This window comes from Giraffa tippelskirchi, chromosome 5 (assembly GCF_054371585.1).
Source record: "Giraffa tippelskirchi isolate mGirTip1 chromosome 5, T2T-mGirTip1v1.2.pri, whole genome shotgun sequence".
Classification (NCBI taxonomy): Eukaryota; Metazoa; Chordata; class Mammalia; order Artiodactyla; family Giraffidae; genus Giraffa; species Giraffa tippelskirchi.
Window position 1 is genome coordinate 37,488,305 of NC_137279.1, and position 16,632 is coordinate 37,504,936.

General features: G+C 54.1%; 2 protein-coding genes across 26 annotated transcripts in view; one reads left to right on the forward strand and one right to left on the reverse strand.

The window, feature by feature from the left end:
- Window positions 1–78: 78 nt before the first annotated feature.
- On the reverse strand, window positions 79–14,777 carry MTHFR (methylenetetrahydrofolate reductase). 10 transcript variants are annotated; one of them, XM_081491429.1, is made up of 13 exons: window positions 14,729–14,777; window positions 14,225–14,387; window positions 11,954–12,223; window positions 10,321–10,559; window positions 9,376–9,486; window positions 6,187–6,380; window positions 4,981–5,231; window positions 4,571–4,705; window positions 4,226–4,406; window positions 3,787–3,969; window positions 2,591–2,692; window positions 1,649–1,768; window positions 79–1,071 (listed from the first exon to the last, which is right to left on the reverse strand). In XM_081491429.1, exons 3-13 carry the CDS (start codon window positions 12,211–12,213, stop codon window positions 853–855), a joined length of 1,995 nt encoding a protein of 664 aa, XP_081347555.1. In that variant the 5' UTR covers window positions 12,214–12,223; window positions 14,225–14,387; window positions 14,729–14,777; the 3' UTR covers window positions 79–852. The 10 variants fall into 10 exon arrangements, with proteins under 10 accessions (XP_081347555.1, XP_081347558.1, XP_081347549.1 ...); XM_081491432.1 differs by having other exon boundaries at window positions 79–1,150; XM_081491423.1 differs by having other exon boundaries at window positions 11,954–12,226.
- The window catches only part of CLCN6 (Cl-/H+ antiporter 6), a 35,329-nt gene continuing 32,402 nt past the window's right edge, over window positions 13,706–16,632 (forward strand). For 2 of the 16 annotated variants that reach the window (XR_014054002.1, XM_081491406.1), the window contains exons 1-2: window positions 15,061–15,197; window positions 15,986–16,045. Coding sequence is in view for 5 of the 16 variants with exons in the window: in XM_081491406.1 (XP_081347532.1) it covers window positions 15,114–15,197; window positions 15,986–16,045 (144 nt within the window). In the remaining 11 variants the exon portion in view is untranslated. The other 14 variants (XM_081491410.1, XM_081491408.1, XM_081491413.1 and 11 more) reach the window with 13 other exon arrangements.

Here is a 16,632-nt window from a genome sequence, read left to right on the forward strand (position 1 = left end):
TGGATAGGGTGTTCCAAGTGGAGGAAGCAGCCGGCAGGAGGGGGTTCTGCCGAAAAATAAGCTAGGAAGAAGTCAGTCGGGCTCGGCCAACCTCATCTTCACTCTTGATGGTAACAGGCAGGGTATCCTTTCACCATTCAGGGCCAGGGGAGAAATGGGAAGGCCAAGGGTACAAGGGTTCAGACACCTTTAACCCTTAAGAGGTACTTTCTCTCTCAAGTCACAGGGATAAGCCTTTCAAACAGCAGCACTGTAGAAAGGGGAAGAAACCCAGTTGAGCTCTCTGCTAAAAACTATTAAGTTTCAGTCCAAGGTCTGTCCAGGGGCTGCTGCCTAACAGGGCAATTGGCAGGCGGGGCAGTGGCTACCTCTTCATTCCCAAATGGGTGGCACCAGGCTGCCAATGCCTTTGAGGTGGAAGGGCGAGGCGCTGTGACCTTGCCATGTCTCCTCTGCAGTTGCACAGGGCCTGCTGCCATGTTCACTTTGCCTGTTCTCCACAGACCCCAGAAGCAAGGTCACTGGCAGTCCCAGGCTGGCCCCAAGGGGCTCCGTTAGCAACAGCCCTTCTCGGGGTGGATGGCGTTCCGCCCACAGGGTCCTTGTGGAAGGGGCTGCTCCCCACCAGAGCACAGACTCTCAGCTGAGCAGGAGTATCAGGCTCCCGTGTGGGGTGGACTCAAGTCCAGCCAGAGCCTGGGAGCCTCACACCAGTCTAGCTGCCATCATTGTATCAGGGGGTGGAGGCCAGGGCTCGGGAGAAAGAAAGAACAGGGGTCTGCCAGAGAGCCAGGACGGAGAAGAGGAAGGCAGGACACAGTGGCCTCAAGCTAAGGTTGTCAGGGCGCAGGGTCACGGCGCCTCTGCCTCCCTCTCGTCCTGGGGGGGCCTGCTGAGAAGCTCGAACGTGTCTTCCACCACCTGCCACAGGCAGTTGTCCAGAGGAAACTCGTTGTCCACCAGGTTGACCAGGAAGTAGTTGTCGTGGATGTACTGGATGATCATGCGGGAGGGGGACTCCTCCTCATACAGCTTGCCCCACTGCTCGATCCACAGCGCGAAGGCCTCGTCCTGCACGTGTGCACGTGTGTGCACACAGGCACAGACATACAGACACACACGCACAGAGAGAGGCACAGGTACACACAGTCTCACACAGAGATAGACACACACGGAGATGCAGGCAAACATACAGGAAGGCACAGTTACACATAATCGCACGTAAAGACACACACACACAGATGCAGGCACACAGAGAAGCACAGGTACACACAGTTGCACATACGGAAAGACACACACACACACAGGGAGACGCAGGCACACAGGCACAGGTATACCCAGTCCCACATAGAGACAGAGAGAGATACACAGACACAACAGCCAAGTTAACAGAGCTGCCCCTAGGCTAGGGCTCCATGCTCAGCACCCCAAGGGCCTCCGCTGCTGCCCAACAGGATGCTTCCAAGAACTCAGCATAGCCCATTTCCGGTGCCACCCCCTCCCTGGGCCAGAGGTAAACACTGTGAGTCAGAGTCAGGGTGCTGCCAGCCCCAGGGGTGCAGCCTCCAGCCACCTACCCAGGACCTGGCGACACCGCCTGCCCAAGGCTCTGGAGGTGGGCAGGGCAGGCCTGCTCCCGGGCCCTTACCTTCCAGAACATGAAGCTGACCGGGTCCACCACTGTGGGCTGGATGATCTCTCGACCAGGGAAGATGCCCCAGGTGACCGCGTTGGGCTGCAGCTCAGGGGCGTTGGTGATGTTTTCACCCTGGGGGGTGGATAGGAGCAGACTTGGGGTGCAGATAGCTGCAGTCCTCTCACCTCGAGTGCATACCCCCGTCCCCCTCTCCGCACACCCCCCCAGCTCTGCAGCTCTGTGACCGGCCACAAGCCTGAAAGTCAGAAGTCATCCTGGCCTTTTCTGTCCTCCTCCCGAAGCATCAATCAGCTCCACTTTCAGTGGTTCTGCTCACTTCCTCTCATGTCTCTCCTGGCCAGGCCTCTCTTTGCTACTTAGACCACCAGGCCTGGGGACTCTTATCTGCCCAGCCCTGTTATCCACATAGCTGTCCACTGGGACCCGCCCCCAATCAAACACAGGGCCAAGGCTACCTCTTGCCTATAAGGGAAACCTCAAATGCCAAGCAGGACAATTGAGATCCCTGAGGACCTGGGCCTGGCTAACACTTCAGCCTCCCTCTGATCCCATTCAGCAGTGAGGCCTTTGCACACCCTCAGCCCTTTCTCTGGATTGCCCTCATCCTTAAAGTTTCAGGTCACACAGGATCCCTCCCATCGCCTCCTCTGACCTCTCAAGTTAGACATCCCTCCTCCGTCTCCAGCTTCCTCCGCTGAAGCTCACTGTTACAAAGTGCAGCTGCTTGCACCCATTCATAATTATCCTCTGATGGCTTCCTCACTAGGCCGGGAGCTCTAGGAGGGTGAGGCCTGGCTCTGTCTGCGAATCCACTTGGCATAATGCCTGGCCCAGTTGGGCGCTCCATGATTGCTGAATGGCAGAGTAAATGTGGTGCCCTTGGCCCTGGTGCTCTGGCCCTGCCGGGAGCCCTTTGACCCAGGGCTGGCCTACCTTCACATCCACGATGTGGTAATTCACCCGGAGCTCGTACTTCTTCAGCACCTGCAGAAGCGCCTTCACCGTCTCTCGGGAAGTGAAGAACTCTAAGTAGGCCTGCGGGAGGGAGACAGGCACCGTCATGTAACCCGCTGGCCTCGCTGGACACCTTCCATGGGCGCTGCTGAGCGAGCTGTGTGCTCTGAAACACTGGACGCTTGTCCTGCTGAACGTGCCGGGGAGGCACCCATGAGGACATGTGTGGCAGGACACTTAAGGTGTCAGGATGAACAGTGGCCACTAGCTGGAGTTAGCAAATACATGAATGACAGGGAGGGGAGCAGGTATGTGCAGTTTCTTGGTCTCGATGGGTCTGAGGGCTGTTTGCCACCCTTCATCCAGTGGAGAAAGCGTCCACTGAGAAGCCATTTCATAAGCTGTACAGGGGGCCAAATTTGGCAAGAGAGGTCTGACACACCCTATCCCCTGTCTGCTGGGTGGAGGGCTTCTCCAGCACTACCTGGCCATCAGGAATCAAGCTGGGTTTATTTATTTAAATTTTGGCCACCCCAGAGGGCATGTGGGATCTTAGGTCCCTGAGGGATCTAACCCATCCACTTGCATTGGAAGCGCGGAGTCTTAATCACTGGACGCCAGGGAACTCCGAAGTTGGGTTTATTTAAATTCACTTGCTATAATACTCATAAAACTGCAAGGTGGGGCTGTTAGCTCCATTTTACAGATGAGGAAACTTAAGTTCAGGGAAGCTAAGCAACTTGTCTGCACTGGCTGTACACAGCAGAGCTGGTATTCAAACGCAAGTCTTTCTAACCCCTGAGACTTCAGGCTTTAGTTTAGAATGTAATTTCGACTCTAGCAGCCCTTGGAGAAAGGGATCCACAAGGAACAGTAATAACAGCTCCCAATTAGGGGACGTTTCCCATGTGTTAAGCACTTTACGTGCTTTGTTGTGTTTCATTCCCAGAACACCTGGCATACCCCCATTTTACATAAGGGAAAGCTGAGGCTCAGAGCGGCCAAGTGACCATTCTACCCAGGTCTGTCCGACTCCGAGCCTGAGCTCCCATCCACCTTGATTCACTGTTGCTCAGAGTAAAAAGTCCCTGAGAGGAAGGCCACTCTGTCCTCAGCCCTGGAGAACACCTGCATGCAGGTCAAGGGGTGGGTAGTCCTGTGGGTCCCTGCCACACCTTCTGGAAGACATAGCCCCCACTGGGGCCCCAGCCCACGATGGGGTCAGAGGATGGCTTCCCGTTGATGTTGGGCTGGGAGTTGATGGTGAGGATGCCCCGCCGGTTCACTTTCAGCAGCTCCTCCTTCATCAGGCTGGTCTCGGCCGCCAGGGGCTCGTCATTCCAGGGCAGGCAAGTCACCTGAGGAGGATGAGCCCGGCTGGGGCAACAACCCGACCTGGCACCCTGGGTCCCTCCCTGTTACAGTCCCCGTCAGAGACCTAGCCTGTCTCTGCCTTTGTAAGCCCCTTCCAGGCACCCCACGTGGGGACCCCCTGACTCACCTCCTCCCTTGGCCGAGGTGCCACATCCAGACACAGTGACAAGGCTCAGGCTAGGGCGTCTGGCCCACGGGACGAGGGGCAGTACCCAGGGATCCCACCCCAGCTGCACTCACTTTGTAGCCGTTCTGGTTGGGCTCTCCCGAGAGGTAGTGAGCAAAGACTTGGAAGACGCTTTCCTCACTGGTCAGCTCCTCCCCCCACATCTTCAGCAGCTCTTCCTTTGGGGACTTGCTCTTTAGGTAGAAGAGGTAGTAGTCCTTCAGCTCCCCAAAGGCCGGAGAGGAGGAATTGCCCCTGGCGGAGGAGGTGCCCTAGGTCAAGTCGCACTCCTGACCTTGGACTCCAGACAGACAATGGCCTCCACCTGCCCTGGGAGTGGCGCATTCCAGTGAATTCTGTCCCACGGCTCCTCCACACTCAGTCTCCCTCCTCCCCCGGATAAACAAAACCCCACTTACCAGCGGCCGTTGGGGAACTCATCCCACTCCTGTGTGCGGTAAATGTAACTCTTCGGTCTCGAGGCCCAGAAGATGGGCCGGACATCCTCCTCCCGGCGCTTGGGGTGGGCGCTGAGGGCCCAGGGCAGGGGACGCCTGTGTGAGAATGGAGACTGAAAGGGTCAAGGACTGGACAGAGGGAGGGAGGGAGGCAGCAGTGAGCCCAGGTTCTTCCATCGAACTCAAACATCAAGCTGGACAGGCAGTTCCGGCTGAGACTGGAGCTCTAAGACACTAGACACTGCACAACCCTCTGCGCACTGTGGCGGCTGGCACAGCTAGGGTGTGCACATTCTGTGACTTCTCACTTCCTGACCCACCCAACTCTCCTCTGTGGCTCCTGGGCCTGAATTTGGGGCCTCTGGCCTCACCTGGGGTCCTCGATCCAAAGCCCCAGGCGCTTCAGCACCTCGATGGTGGCCACCTCGCGATTGAGGGTGTAGAAGTGGAGGCCTGGCACCAAGCCGCTGGCCAGCAGCTCCTGGCACAGGCTCACAGCCTGCTCGATGCCGTAGTTGCGGATGGCAGCGTCATTGTCTTTGATGGGCTCGACCACATCCTTGATCTGCTGCGGCACCTCTAGTTTGGATAGCTTCACCAGCTGCCGGAGGGAGTGGTAGCCCTGCCCGAGACACGGGGGGCTGCAGGTGCCATCTCCCAGCCCGTCTCTCACCCCACATACTCACCCCCACACTGGGTCTCCTGGCCCCTGTTGTGCGACACAGGGTGACCCAGGACAGTCAGGCCATACACACAAGCACCCTTGCCTACTCCAGCTTTTTCTATTCTGCAGATTAGAGCAGCTGCCCACAACATCCCTTGGGCTTCCCTGGTGGCTCAGATGGTAAAGAATCTGCCTGCAATGAGGGAGACCTGGATTCAATCCCGGGGTTGGGAAGATCCCCTGGAGAAGGGAATGGCAACCACCAGTATTCTTGCCTGGAGAATGCCATGGACAGAAGTGATGGACGGGCTACAGTTCGTGGGGTCACAAAGAGTCAGACATGACTGACCAACTAACACTTTCATACTTCATAGCATCTCAGCCACAGGCCTGAGGCAGCCCTCTGGCCCCTAGATGGATCTATTGATAGCACGGTGGTCATCTAAGCCAGTGGTTCCCAAGCCTCACCAATCACTAGAATTGCCCACCACATTTAAGAAGTAATGGACAGATTTCCAGGCCCCACATCAGATCTACTGAACCAGAACTTCAAGGCATGGGGTCTGGAAATCTATCCTTTGAAAAAGCTCATTAAATGATTCTGGTAACAGTGAAGTTTGGAAACCATTAACCAAAATTTATAATGAGAGTAATAACCCCTTTTAGTGACACTTATCAGCAAGCCCCTCCAACAGGTACTACTGCTATTTGAGAAGACATCAGGGGTAATCAGAAGTGGCTGGCAAGACAGCATTTTGCAAAGACTGAGCATCCGTCTAATGAAAATCTAATGAGCATCAGAAAGAACTTGAGCCTGAACTTGGCACTTCACCCCAGGGCCCTAGCTAAGGGGGAAGTGCCAGGATGAGCAGGGGTGGTGGTGGGAGTCCATTAGCCCTCCTGGGACCCTCACCTGAATAGGGAAGATGCCGGGGAGGATGGGGCAGGTAATGCCTATCTCGGAGCAAGCCTTCACAAAGCGGAAGAACGTGTCAGCCTCAAAGAACAGCTGGGTGATGATGAAGTCGGCTCCTGCAGCCACTTTCTCCTTCAGGTGCTTCAGATCGGCCTCAAAGCTCTCTGCGTCCGGGTGGCCTTTGGGGTAACCTGCCAACAGGGATACCGTAGAAAGAGGCTGGCCAAGCTGACCTGGACTTTGTGGCCACAGAAAAGAGAAAATGCTACATTCACACTGGCTGGGCAGCTTGGGTGGATGGTACTCTAGGTACCGGATGAAAACAGCGCTTTTAATTTCACATCAAAATCACTCAGTGGTTCCAGATGGTACAGTCAGAACCACAGTACACAAGGAAGAAGTGAAGAGAGTGGAGAGGTTCTTCTTGAAGAAAGGAATGGAGAGAACATGGTAATTATTCCTAAATGCCCACAGGTATGTCACCGGGGAAACAGAGTGACCTTAGTTCCTTATTCGCTATATTCTGTGCTGCTTCTGATGGCAGAACTAGAATCAGTTTCAGAGAGCTGCCTGACAGTGGAAAGAGCAGCCCCACAAAAGAACAAACTCCCAGAGTGTGAAAACATGGTGGAGGCGGGGGGTACGGATGTCCACATGCTGGGATGGCAAGGATGTTTGGGAGGCGGGGCCAGACCTCCCCAAGGCACCTCACTAGCTCCAGGAAGGGTACACCTCACCCCACTCCACCCGGCTCCACCCCCACCCCACTTCCCTAAAAGACTAAACTCACTAGTGGCTCTGCCTGCACTGAAAGACCGGAGGACCTAATGAACTACAAGCAGAGCACTGGCTTCCTCAGCCTGAGGCCAGGGCAGGACCCTAAGGCAGGAAGGGACAGACCTGAACCCATGCTGATGGGCAGCCAGGCTGCTTTGCTGTGACAAGGCAGTTTCATTCTTAAGAAAGCCCGAGTCATCAAAAATGGATAGAAGAACTACTGTTTCAGGGATAAGGGGGTGGGAGGATTAAACACCAGACTGTTACACTTTCAATAACAAGGCTATTTTTCCAGCAGGAATTTCAGAAACAGAGGTTTTAACAGCTGACTCTAGAAAACCTCAACAGCACCCAACAGATCCAGCAGTTGCTGACGTTTGGGTTTTGCTATGTTCTTGTTCTAGGGTGGCCAGCTGGGTGCTTTCTAATCCATCCGTCCTCTTTCTCATCCACTTCACCACGAGCAAGGCACCAAACTGCTCGGCAACTGTACGCTCACAGCTCTGCTGGTTTCTACTTGTGACCATCCAATGCCCACTGCACGTGGGCACATTCCCCAATCAACCATCTCGTGGCCCCGTGAGCAAGGACACTTGAATTCCCAATTCCTCATCAGGGCCTCCCACACTCATCCACCTCAACACCCTATTCTGAACACTGAGAACAGTGGACCTGTACACTGGGGGCCTGGGGACACAGCCCAAAGCCCCCACAAGAAGTAATTTCCTTGAAGTCACATAGCTTTACTTTTTACAGTTCAGATCACTCCGATGTTCTATTCCATAACATAGCCGGGTTTGTTTTAGTAACAGTGATATAATTTTCTCCAAAATATTTGAAGAAATCATCATGCCAAGATGATGCATCAAATGAATCCCTGGACTTCCAGTGTGTCTGGCACACACTGCCTCATCATACCTAAGCTCCTATTCGAGAAGCTCAAGGCCCAGACCCCAAGAGTGCAGGCAAGAGGGAAGGCCACGCCCTCTCTTTCTAGCAGGTGAACCTCACCTCCTGGCTGTAGCTAAAGAAACTAGAGTTGAAACTAGAGTTCTCTCTCCTGAGATCTGGATTTATCACTGAGGCCTATAGGTCCATCTTGGCTACACTCAGGAGCAAGCAGTGGGTCACGTGTGTACCATACATATCAGAGACAGGAAAAGTGTACATATCAGATCTACTGGATGAAGCATGGAGCAGTGGAAGGCAGAGATGGGGCTCTGTGGCCCCAGAGAGAATGAGGGAGGGCTGTGGATTCCAGGGCTTAGTGAGGTCTGATGTCATTTCCTGACCTTATTCTGAGATTCCCTGCCCTTGGAATCTTAATAAACATACCTCTTTTGCTTAAAGCGGAATAGAGCTGGGGAATAGGCTAATAGCAAGAAAAGGCAGAGAAACAAAACTTTACAGTATGAAGGGATACAGGGTGGGGGGAAGCATTGGTTTTGACTTGTGTTCACTTTAAGTAAATAAAATCTCACTTTGAAACTGTTCACACCTCCCTAATACAGTTAAAAGTAATGAATACCTCAACCTTGTTCCTTTCACATGCAAAGATAACATCCTTTTTTCATCATGTCAAGAACACATACATATCTTCCTTGGAAGTCTAGGTGGTTAGATTCTGGCCACCAGGAGTTGAAGAGGAAGAGGAGAGGAAGGGGGTCCCAATGGTGGGCAGAGGTGTAAGGACAGAGGAGCCCTGGCCATACGACACTGGTTTATGCCACATGAACAGAGAATCACAAGTTCAGTTTTGGTACTTTTCATTCCTTTGTATTCAGTCGTATAGTACTCCAAATTCAAAATGAAAAGAAAAGCTGTTCTGTATCAAAACATCTGAGTGATGTTACATTTTAAAAATGGACGGAGGACTTCCCTGGTGGTCCAGTGGTTAAGAATCTGCCTACCCATGCAGGGGACACAGGTTCAATCCCTGGTCCGGGAAGATCCCACATGCTGTGGGGCAACTAAGCCCGTGCGTCGCAGCTACTGAGCCCACGTGAGCTAAAGCCCACGCTCCACCGCAAGAGAAGCCACTGCAGTGAGAAGCCCAAGCACCACAACTGCAGAGTAGGCACCACTCACCACAACTAAAGCAAGCCCTCGTGTAGCAATGAAGACCCTGCACAGCCAAAAATAAATCTTTTTTAAAAATAAAAATGGAAAAAAAATTAGGGGATGGTGACACTCCCAGGAGCGTGGTGTATGAGAGAAGGAAGAAAAGGCAGAAGACGTGGTCTGTCCAAGTCACCTCTGCACCTCCATCACGCCATTCCATCATAGCACAGGCCTCGCCGCATGGTGCAGGCAGGCCCCCATGGCACACTGAACCTTTGGGGTCCTCACCTGTGCCGCTCCTTCCTTCCTCTCTCAGGCCCCACCCACTGGGACGCCCCAGCCCCTCACCTGCCACACAGACGTCAAAGTAGTCACCAAATTCGTTTCGGATGTGCTTCACCAAGTCCGTAGCATAGTTGAAGCTTCCTTCCTCCTCTTCCCACTGGTCACCTATGGGGTCTGCAGGGTTGGAGGTCACAGTGCTGGGTCTCACCCCACCTCCAGGAACCTCTCTGTTCCTTCTCCCCACGCCCACACCCAGGGCCAACAGAATCTCAACGGCAGAGCCTTCCTATTACTTAAGTTGGTGTCTGCACTTTCCATTGTAACATTTGGTAAACCGTGGGAGGGACAACAGCAGCCAAGCCAGCAGAAAGTCGCCAGGCACAGATGCGGGCAGCGGCTGGCAGAGAACAGCTGCCGCTCTGCATTCAGCCCGGAGCATCTGAGATCCACGCCCCCCCCCCCCCCCCCCCGCTCACACCTAGGTGTGTCCAGGCACCTCACCCAAGCCCACTGCTCGCTCTCCCACTCCCTGAGAACCCTTGCCTCCTGGGAGAAGCTTCCACTCATCTCAGGTGAGACGTGGTCTTTGGGGATAGGGAGCATGAGGCCACAAGGGCCCGCCCAGCAGACTGCCGCTTCCCACACTTGGGTGTCCCAGTGACAGCCCGGGCCAGAGGCATAACCAGCTACTCTCACTCCTGGGACACAGGTCAGAGCTGAACTCTGTGACTGGGTCAAAAGTCGGGAGCAGGGAGGGATAAATTCAGTGGTGTACATCACAACAGAGGGTTATCAGGCACCGGCCGCGGTCCTGACTGAATTCCTACTGAGAGGTCAAGAGGTCAAAAAGTGGCTCCATCTGTGTGTCGCCCATGGTCCTCTTGACCCACACCGCCTACTGATGCTACTGGCAGGGATGGGACCCGAAGAAAAGAAAAGGACCATTGCAGGGACAGAAGAGGTCCTCCAGAAATCAAGACCCCAGAGAGCAGGCTGCTGGCTCCACACCTCCCCTCAGCGCCAGGATGTTCTTCAGGCCCAGCTGCTTGGCTTTGTGCAGGTGGCCCGTGATCTCTTCCCGGCTCTGATGGCAGCAGGTCATGTGCAGGATGGTCTCGAGGCCACAGTAATTCACAGCGGTGCTGGCAATCACCATGGACGAGGTCTCCTTGTCGGACCCAGGATCCCCGGCTGGGTGCCAGGTCACGTCTACAAAGAGGGGGCCACCCGCTCCCATCCGGTCAAACCTGTAGGGAATTTCTTTCTGAGGAGGGGCTCCTGGGGGTGCACCACCCGTCACCACCTTCCCATAGGGTCTTGGACTTAGAGAAACCTCACCTGGAGGTTGGCATCAGACTGACCTGCATTCACATCCTGGCTCTGCTACTCACCAACTGTGTGATCTTGGGAGAATTACTTAAACTCTCTGCGCCTCAGTTTTCTCATTTCTACAATGTGGCAGGGGACAGTGCCTACTTCTTAATAACACTCTGAGGATAAGGTGACAGATGGCTCCACGACTCAATAACAGTGCCAGGTACGCAGCAAACAAGCAATCAATGTGCTGTTATTATGATTACTCTTATTGCAAAGATAACAATAAAGCCATTTTCTGTGAGAGCAGCACTTTGGACTTTTCAAAGTGCTTGCATATTTACCATCTGGGGTGAATTAAAACATTTTGATGGATAAGGGTTCAGGGTACTCCTCAGAGTGGCAAGCAAGGCCTTATTCTAGGGAAAAAGAGGGTCAGCAGACACAAGTTTCTTCCATGCTGCCCGCCTCTGCCACCCCCCAACCCCCAACACTGCCCAGTCTTGGCAGCAGCCAACAGTCCTGCAGAGCACAGCCACGTTATCAGGACTAGTATCAAGAGCCACATGGATGCTGTGTTATAAGCTGTGAAAAAGGGAAAGTGTTAGTCGCTCAGTTGTGTCCAATTCTTTGTGACCCTGTGAACTGTAGCCCACCAGGCTCCTCTGTCCATGGAATTCTCCAGGCAAGAATACTGGAGTGGGTAGCCATTCCCTTCTCCAGGGGACCTTCCTGACCCCAGGATTGAACCCGGATCTCCTGCATTGCAGGCAGATTCTCTCTACCATCTGAACCACCAAGGAAGCCCATTATAAGCTGTGGTGCATTTACACATTTTTGTAACTTCAAATTTCACAACCTTGGGAACGACACATAAGTGCAAGCAATACAAAGCTTGATAAACTTTAAAAAAAGAACTGCGATTCATAAAGTGCTAATGCAATCCAGTTGGCATTTCTCGATTTCAGGGGCATAATCCAAATGCCAAACTTGCTAAAAATGTTCTCCAAGCCGCTGTTTTTTAACTTTCTAAACTCTACTTGTGATCTAGCCACAAACTCCATCAAAGAATGCTGTCTGGGAGAATGAACATTTTTAACTCATGGAAGACTATGAATAAAAATTCCACGTGCCTGGAGAGACTTTTACAGACCAGGATGTGGCAAGCTGCGTATCAAAGCATCTCTCTTGTCCTGGCTTCTTTCCACCCCTTGGAGCTACCTTTTTTCTGCTGGGTCACAGTGCAGCCCAGTCGCCGGGCAGACAGTTCACCTATTCACCCTGCCTCCACTCCCCAGTCTGTACTCCTTATCTTACACCAACTCACCTGGAGATGAGATTGACAGCACCCTGGGCAGTTCGGGGAGGGAAGAACTCTAGGGAGAACCACTTGTCACCAGAGTCCATCCTCCGCTTCATCTTTTCCCGGAGTCTTTCACATCGCTCGGGGTCCAACCCTGGCGTGGAGCACCTTGAACTGTCCTTGGAGCTCTCACTGCCGCTGCTGCTGCTCTCCCTCCCTCTGGGTTCGTTCACCATGGCCGAGTTCCTGCTGCTGCTCTCCCTCCCTCTGGGTTCGTTCACCATGGCCGAGTTCCTGCTGCACGGGGCGAGGGCAGGGGACGTGAGAGAGCGGGGCAGGCAGCCGAGCCCCATTGTGGCAGGGTCAGATGAGAGATGCTACGTTTTCACGCAGGAAGAAGGCCGGTGAGGGTCCGGGTGACAAGGCCCCCACCCAGCAACTCCGCAGTAAGGACTGTCTGTGCTGCCTCGCTCCAAGCGTGGCCCTCTGCTGCTGCCTGACTCCAGGGACATCAGCCCCCACCCGGCACATGCTCCTCAGCCCCTGGGTCCTCCGTGACAGCTACCTGATGGAGGGTGGCACTGAGAACCTTCCGCTGCCAGCCTCCAGGGCTCGCATTCCCAGGGAGGGGCAGCAGTGCCTCACTGGGAAGACCTTGGGTTTTGGATGGTCCATCTCTGCCGGGGTAAACTCAAGACCCCGGACCTCTGAGTTCCTGAGAAACTAGGAACCTTCCCCAGCGGGTGTGCCTGACTGGGCGGAGCCGTGACAAAGGAAGAGCTTAAAGCTGTAGCTGGGGCCAGCGCGAGGGGGCGGGGGCAAGGCTTCCAGGCCAGAGAGAGGGCTAAGGCACTAAGTGGTTGAAGATGGATAGGAGGAGGAGGATGTGGGACTGCAGACCGCAGCATTTGGGTGGAGATGAGGTCAACAGATATTCGGGGCGACTGGATCACTCGCCAAAGAAGGAACAGTTCAGCCCTGGAAACATCTCCTGGGACTGGGAACAGTTTGTGTGCATGCAGGATGGAAGGGCTTAGGGCTTGATGAAGCTTGCAGATTTCTCCCAAGTTTGTGCTTCTCCAACAAGACCATGTCATGGGTTAGAACTTGACACTGGCTGGGTTCCAAAAGTAGCCAGGTCTGAGTTCTGTAAGAGCATGGATTTATGTCCTACGTGGAACAAAGACTGTCCAGTCTCTGCATGCCTTCCAAGCTGTTGTCCTTACACACATCAGTGAAGTCAGTTCAAGAAACTGCACAGCCACCACAGCTGAAGCCCTGAACCATGGCAACCACAGGCAGGCCAGGCTGACAGAGGGCACAGGGCCACGGGGCAGTTTGGTGGGGAACATGGGACACACTACTCATGCACCGCAAGAGTATCAGTGTGTGGCAACGCAGAACATTAGAGGAACAACCAGGCCAAGATCGTGTGTTTCAGGGAATGCCTACTGCCAAGCCCATGTTCTTAACTAGTTTGGGGTCCTAGACTCATGAGAAACTGATGAGATCCAATGCTCCTCTACCCTAAAACATGCACAAGTTGACACCAGACTGTGCTTTCCATCCTGAGGGATGCCCATTTTGATTCTGACCTAAAGCTCCAGTTTCTCCATAAGGGATGAACACGAAAAGTAAGAAAGGGGAGTGTGTCAAGATCAGCGGAGTCTGACCTCTCCTCAGAAAACAAGCGAGTGCATCGTAAATCATCTGCTGGACCAAAATAGGAGTGGGGGAAGAGGCTGAACCGCCTACAAACTAACTGCTCCTTCCTTTGTTCATGAAGACTTCCTAGCTCTGACCAGGCACTAAACTCCCTTCAGCATTTTTTTACGTGCTACCACTTAATCCATTTTAAGCTAGGACCCCAAAGGACCCTGTTGCAGCTGTGGATTCACATGTTTATCTCCCCTCTTCCCAGTTCCCTGAGACCAGGGCCAAGTATTCTGCTTATGGTATCCCAACGCCTGGCATCCGGTAACAACAACTGGCACTCACTGAGCACCAACAGGCCAGGCAGTGTCACACCGTTCTCAAAACAACCCTCCACCAATGCATGTGCGTGCTCAGTCACTCCGTGTGTACGACTCTTTGTGACTCCATGTAGCCTGCCAGGCTCCCCTGTCCATGGGATTTCCCAGGTAAGAATACTGGAGTGGGTTGTCCTTCCCTTCTCTAGGGGATCTTCGGGACCCAGGGATCGCACTGGTGTCTCCTGCCTCTCCTGCACTGGCAGGCGGATCTTTTACCACTCAGCCACCTGGGAAGCCCCTCTGCCATTTGATGAGCACTTACTTAATCGGTGCCAGGTACCCGGAACAGTGGGGAAATACTGGAGCCCACCACTCTTAGAGAGGTCCGGGTGGGCACTTGTGTGCAGCCCGATGCAGTGGGCGTTGGGGACAGCAGTGCCAGCGGCCCTCGGCTCTTCTCAAGGTGTTTCAGCAGCTTTGGCGCGCTGCGAACAGAGTCACCGGGTCACTCGGTCACGGGCGGGGGCGGAAACCAAGGCCCAAGTCCGGTCCCAAGGCACTGGGTCACCACCCCACCTCAGGGCCGCCTCAGCCGTGAGGTCCCTCCGTCCAGGTTGGGGGCCGAAACTGAGTCTCTGCTTCAGGGTTGGGGGGTCGCAGGGCAACTAGTGGGGGCTACTTTAGTCTCACCAAGGGCGCGCGCGCAGAGAGGGCTGGCCAGCTTCCACCGCTCCCCGCCCCCCCCTGCAAGAGCCCGCCCCCAGGTGGGTGGCCCCCAAGGCCCCGGTCTCTCCCGCGGGCGACCTTCCGCCTCGCCGTCACTCACCCTCGGGTTATGGATGACTCAGAGCTCGCGGCCTCCGCAGCTGTGTGGCGGCTAATGAGGCTCCGGCGGAGGGGGCGGGGCTCGGGAGGGGGCGCGGCGCGGACGTCAGGTTGCTAAGGGAGGCGGGACCAGAGGACGGAAACCGCCCTAGCGGACGCCCGGAAGCCCCGGCCCCAACATGGCCGCGCCCAGAAGTCTCGCTGGAAGCCGGCCCTCCACCGTCATGTGACGCGAGCCCTCGCCCCACCCGTCTGCAGCCACTCCCCGTCTCCATCCCCAAGCTCGAGAGGGCCACGTGACACTCCCGGGGCCAGTCACGTGAGGCGCGGATCCTGGGTGGGAGGGGGGTTGGCGGAGGGGTCCAGAGTGGCAGTAAAGGAGGAAGATGGCGGGGTGCAGGGGCTCCCTGTGCTGCTGTTGCAGGTGGTGCTGCTGCGGTGACCGTGAGACCCGGACCCCGGAGGAGCTGGTAAGGAGCAGGGGGAGCCGGGCTGGGGAGGGGGCGGTTGCTAAGGGACTGCGAGAGGCGTTGCCGGGGGTGGGGCCGGGTCGAGCTGGGCCCGCAGGTGGCCGCGGGTGGGGCCTCGGCTCCACAGCCCGGGTCTCGAAACATCTGCCCGGCCTCACATGCCCAAGTCTGGGGTCTTTTCTCATAACCCCTCCCTGGAATCTGAGGGAAGATCTAGGCTAGCTCCAATCAATCTCATCCATATTAATTTTTTAATTTCCACCTAAAAGGAGTTTTGAATGAAACGAGCATTTTCAGAATGAGCCCCTTCACTGGACTTTGCAAATCATGCTGCTGGCTTAGTTTTTCCAGCCCTTTGTCACTGTATCCTTCATCCTTTCTGGGTCACTGATAATCCAGCTTCCCTCTGCAAAGCACCCTGGGAAAACTTGAGTTGTGTCCTCAGAGTTGACAAGTCCCTCCTGATGTAAGACTCCACGTGTTGTCAGAAGGAACCTGAATTCTTTCCCCCTTAAGCTGGCAGGTGACATCTTTGAAGTGTCGTGAAGGTGAGTGGTGATTTGAAGAATGTATGGTAAGAGTGAAGAGCTCAGCTGATGACTGTATACCTTCACCACATCACCCCCGTCCCAAAATGGTTTTTTGTTTGTTTGTTTGAGGTGTTCCCATTTGATGATAATGGCTACAGAGGATTTAGAAATTAGTAGTTGGTTTCAGTAAATACTTCTGCCTCTTTCCACTTTTAAAACCATTAAAAGGGTCTCCCTTCTCTGGATTTGTTTTTCTAGACCATCCTTGGAGAAACACAGGAGGAGGAGGATGAGATCCTTCCAAGGAAAGACTATGAGGTAAGATTCTTAGATGCTGTCTTGGGTAACAGAAGTAGTGAGTGACCAGCTCACTTCAGACTGAAGCATTAGGATTCCAACCAGAGATGCTCTATGACCTTCTTTCCCAGGGAGTGAGTGGGTAAGAGGTAACTTCTTTGTCAGAAGGGGCTGTTTAAGAACTAAGCCCTTTTCTCATCTTAGCCTCAAAGCGGGGTCTGAGTGTGTCTCCAGGCTTTCATATTGCACCTTAACCTGGTTAGAGCATGTGTTTGCCATTAGACTGTTTGCTTTTGCAATTTTTGGAGACCGAGAGTCAAAGCCACTGACAGCATTTGCTTGTAAACAGGTGTGAGCCAGGAAGCCTTGCTTTTCTTCTAAGAGAACTGAGTTTTCAGATGATTGTTTCCTGCCCAAGCAGCTTCTCTTGGAATTTTCAGTTCTTGGTTATAGTTCCTGACTTCATGCACGGGACTCAGAGAGAGAGAGTGTGTGTGTGTGTGTTTTGTGTGGTGGGGAGCAGTAAGGTCAGTGCTGCTAGAGTACCTTTTATTATTTAATCAGCTTATGGTGACATTTCTATGACTTTTGAAATGGCAAAAACAAGC

Excerpts from the sequence above, each read along its gene's own strand:
- MTHFR (XM_081491421.1), bottom strand. The coding sequence starts at position 12,604 with ATGGACCATCCAAAACCCAAGGTCTTCCCAGTGAGGCACTGCTGCCCC. Across the intron at positions 12,227-12,494 it reads TCAGTGCCACCCTCCATCAG|CAGGAACTCGGCCATGGTGA; the intron begins GTAGCTGTCACG and ends CGCCCCGTGCAG. Across the intron at positions 9,487-10,320 it reads CATCCTGGCGCTGAGGGGAG|ACCCCATAGGTGACCAGTGG; the intron begins GTGTGGAGCCAG and ends CCAACCCTGCAG.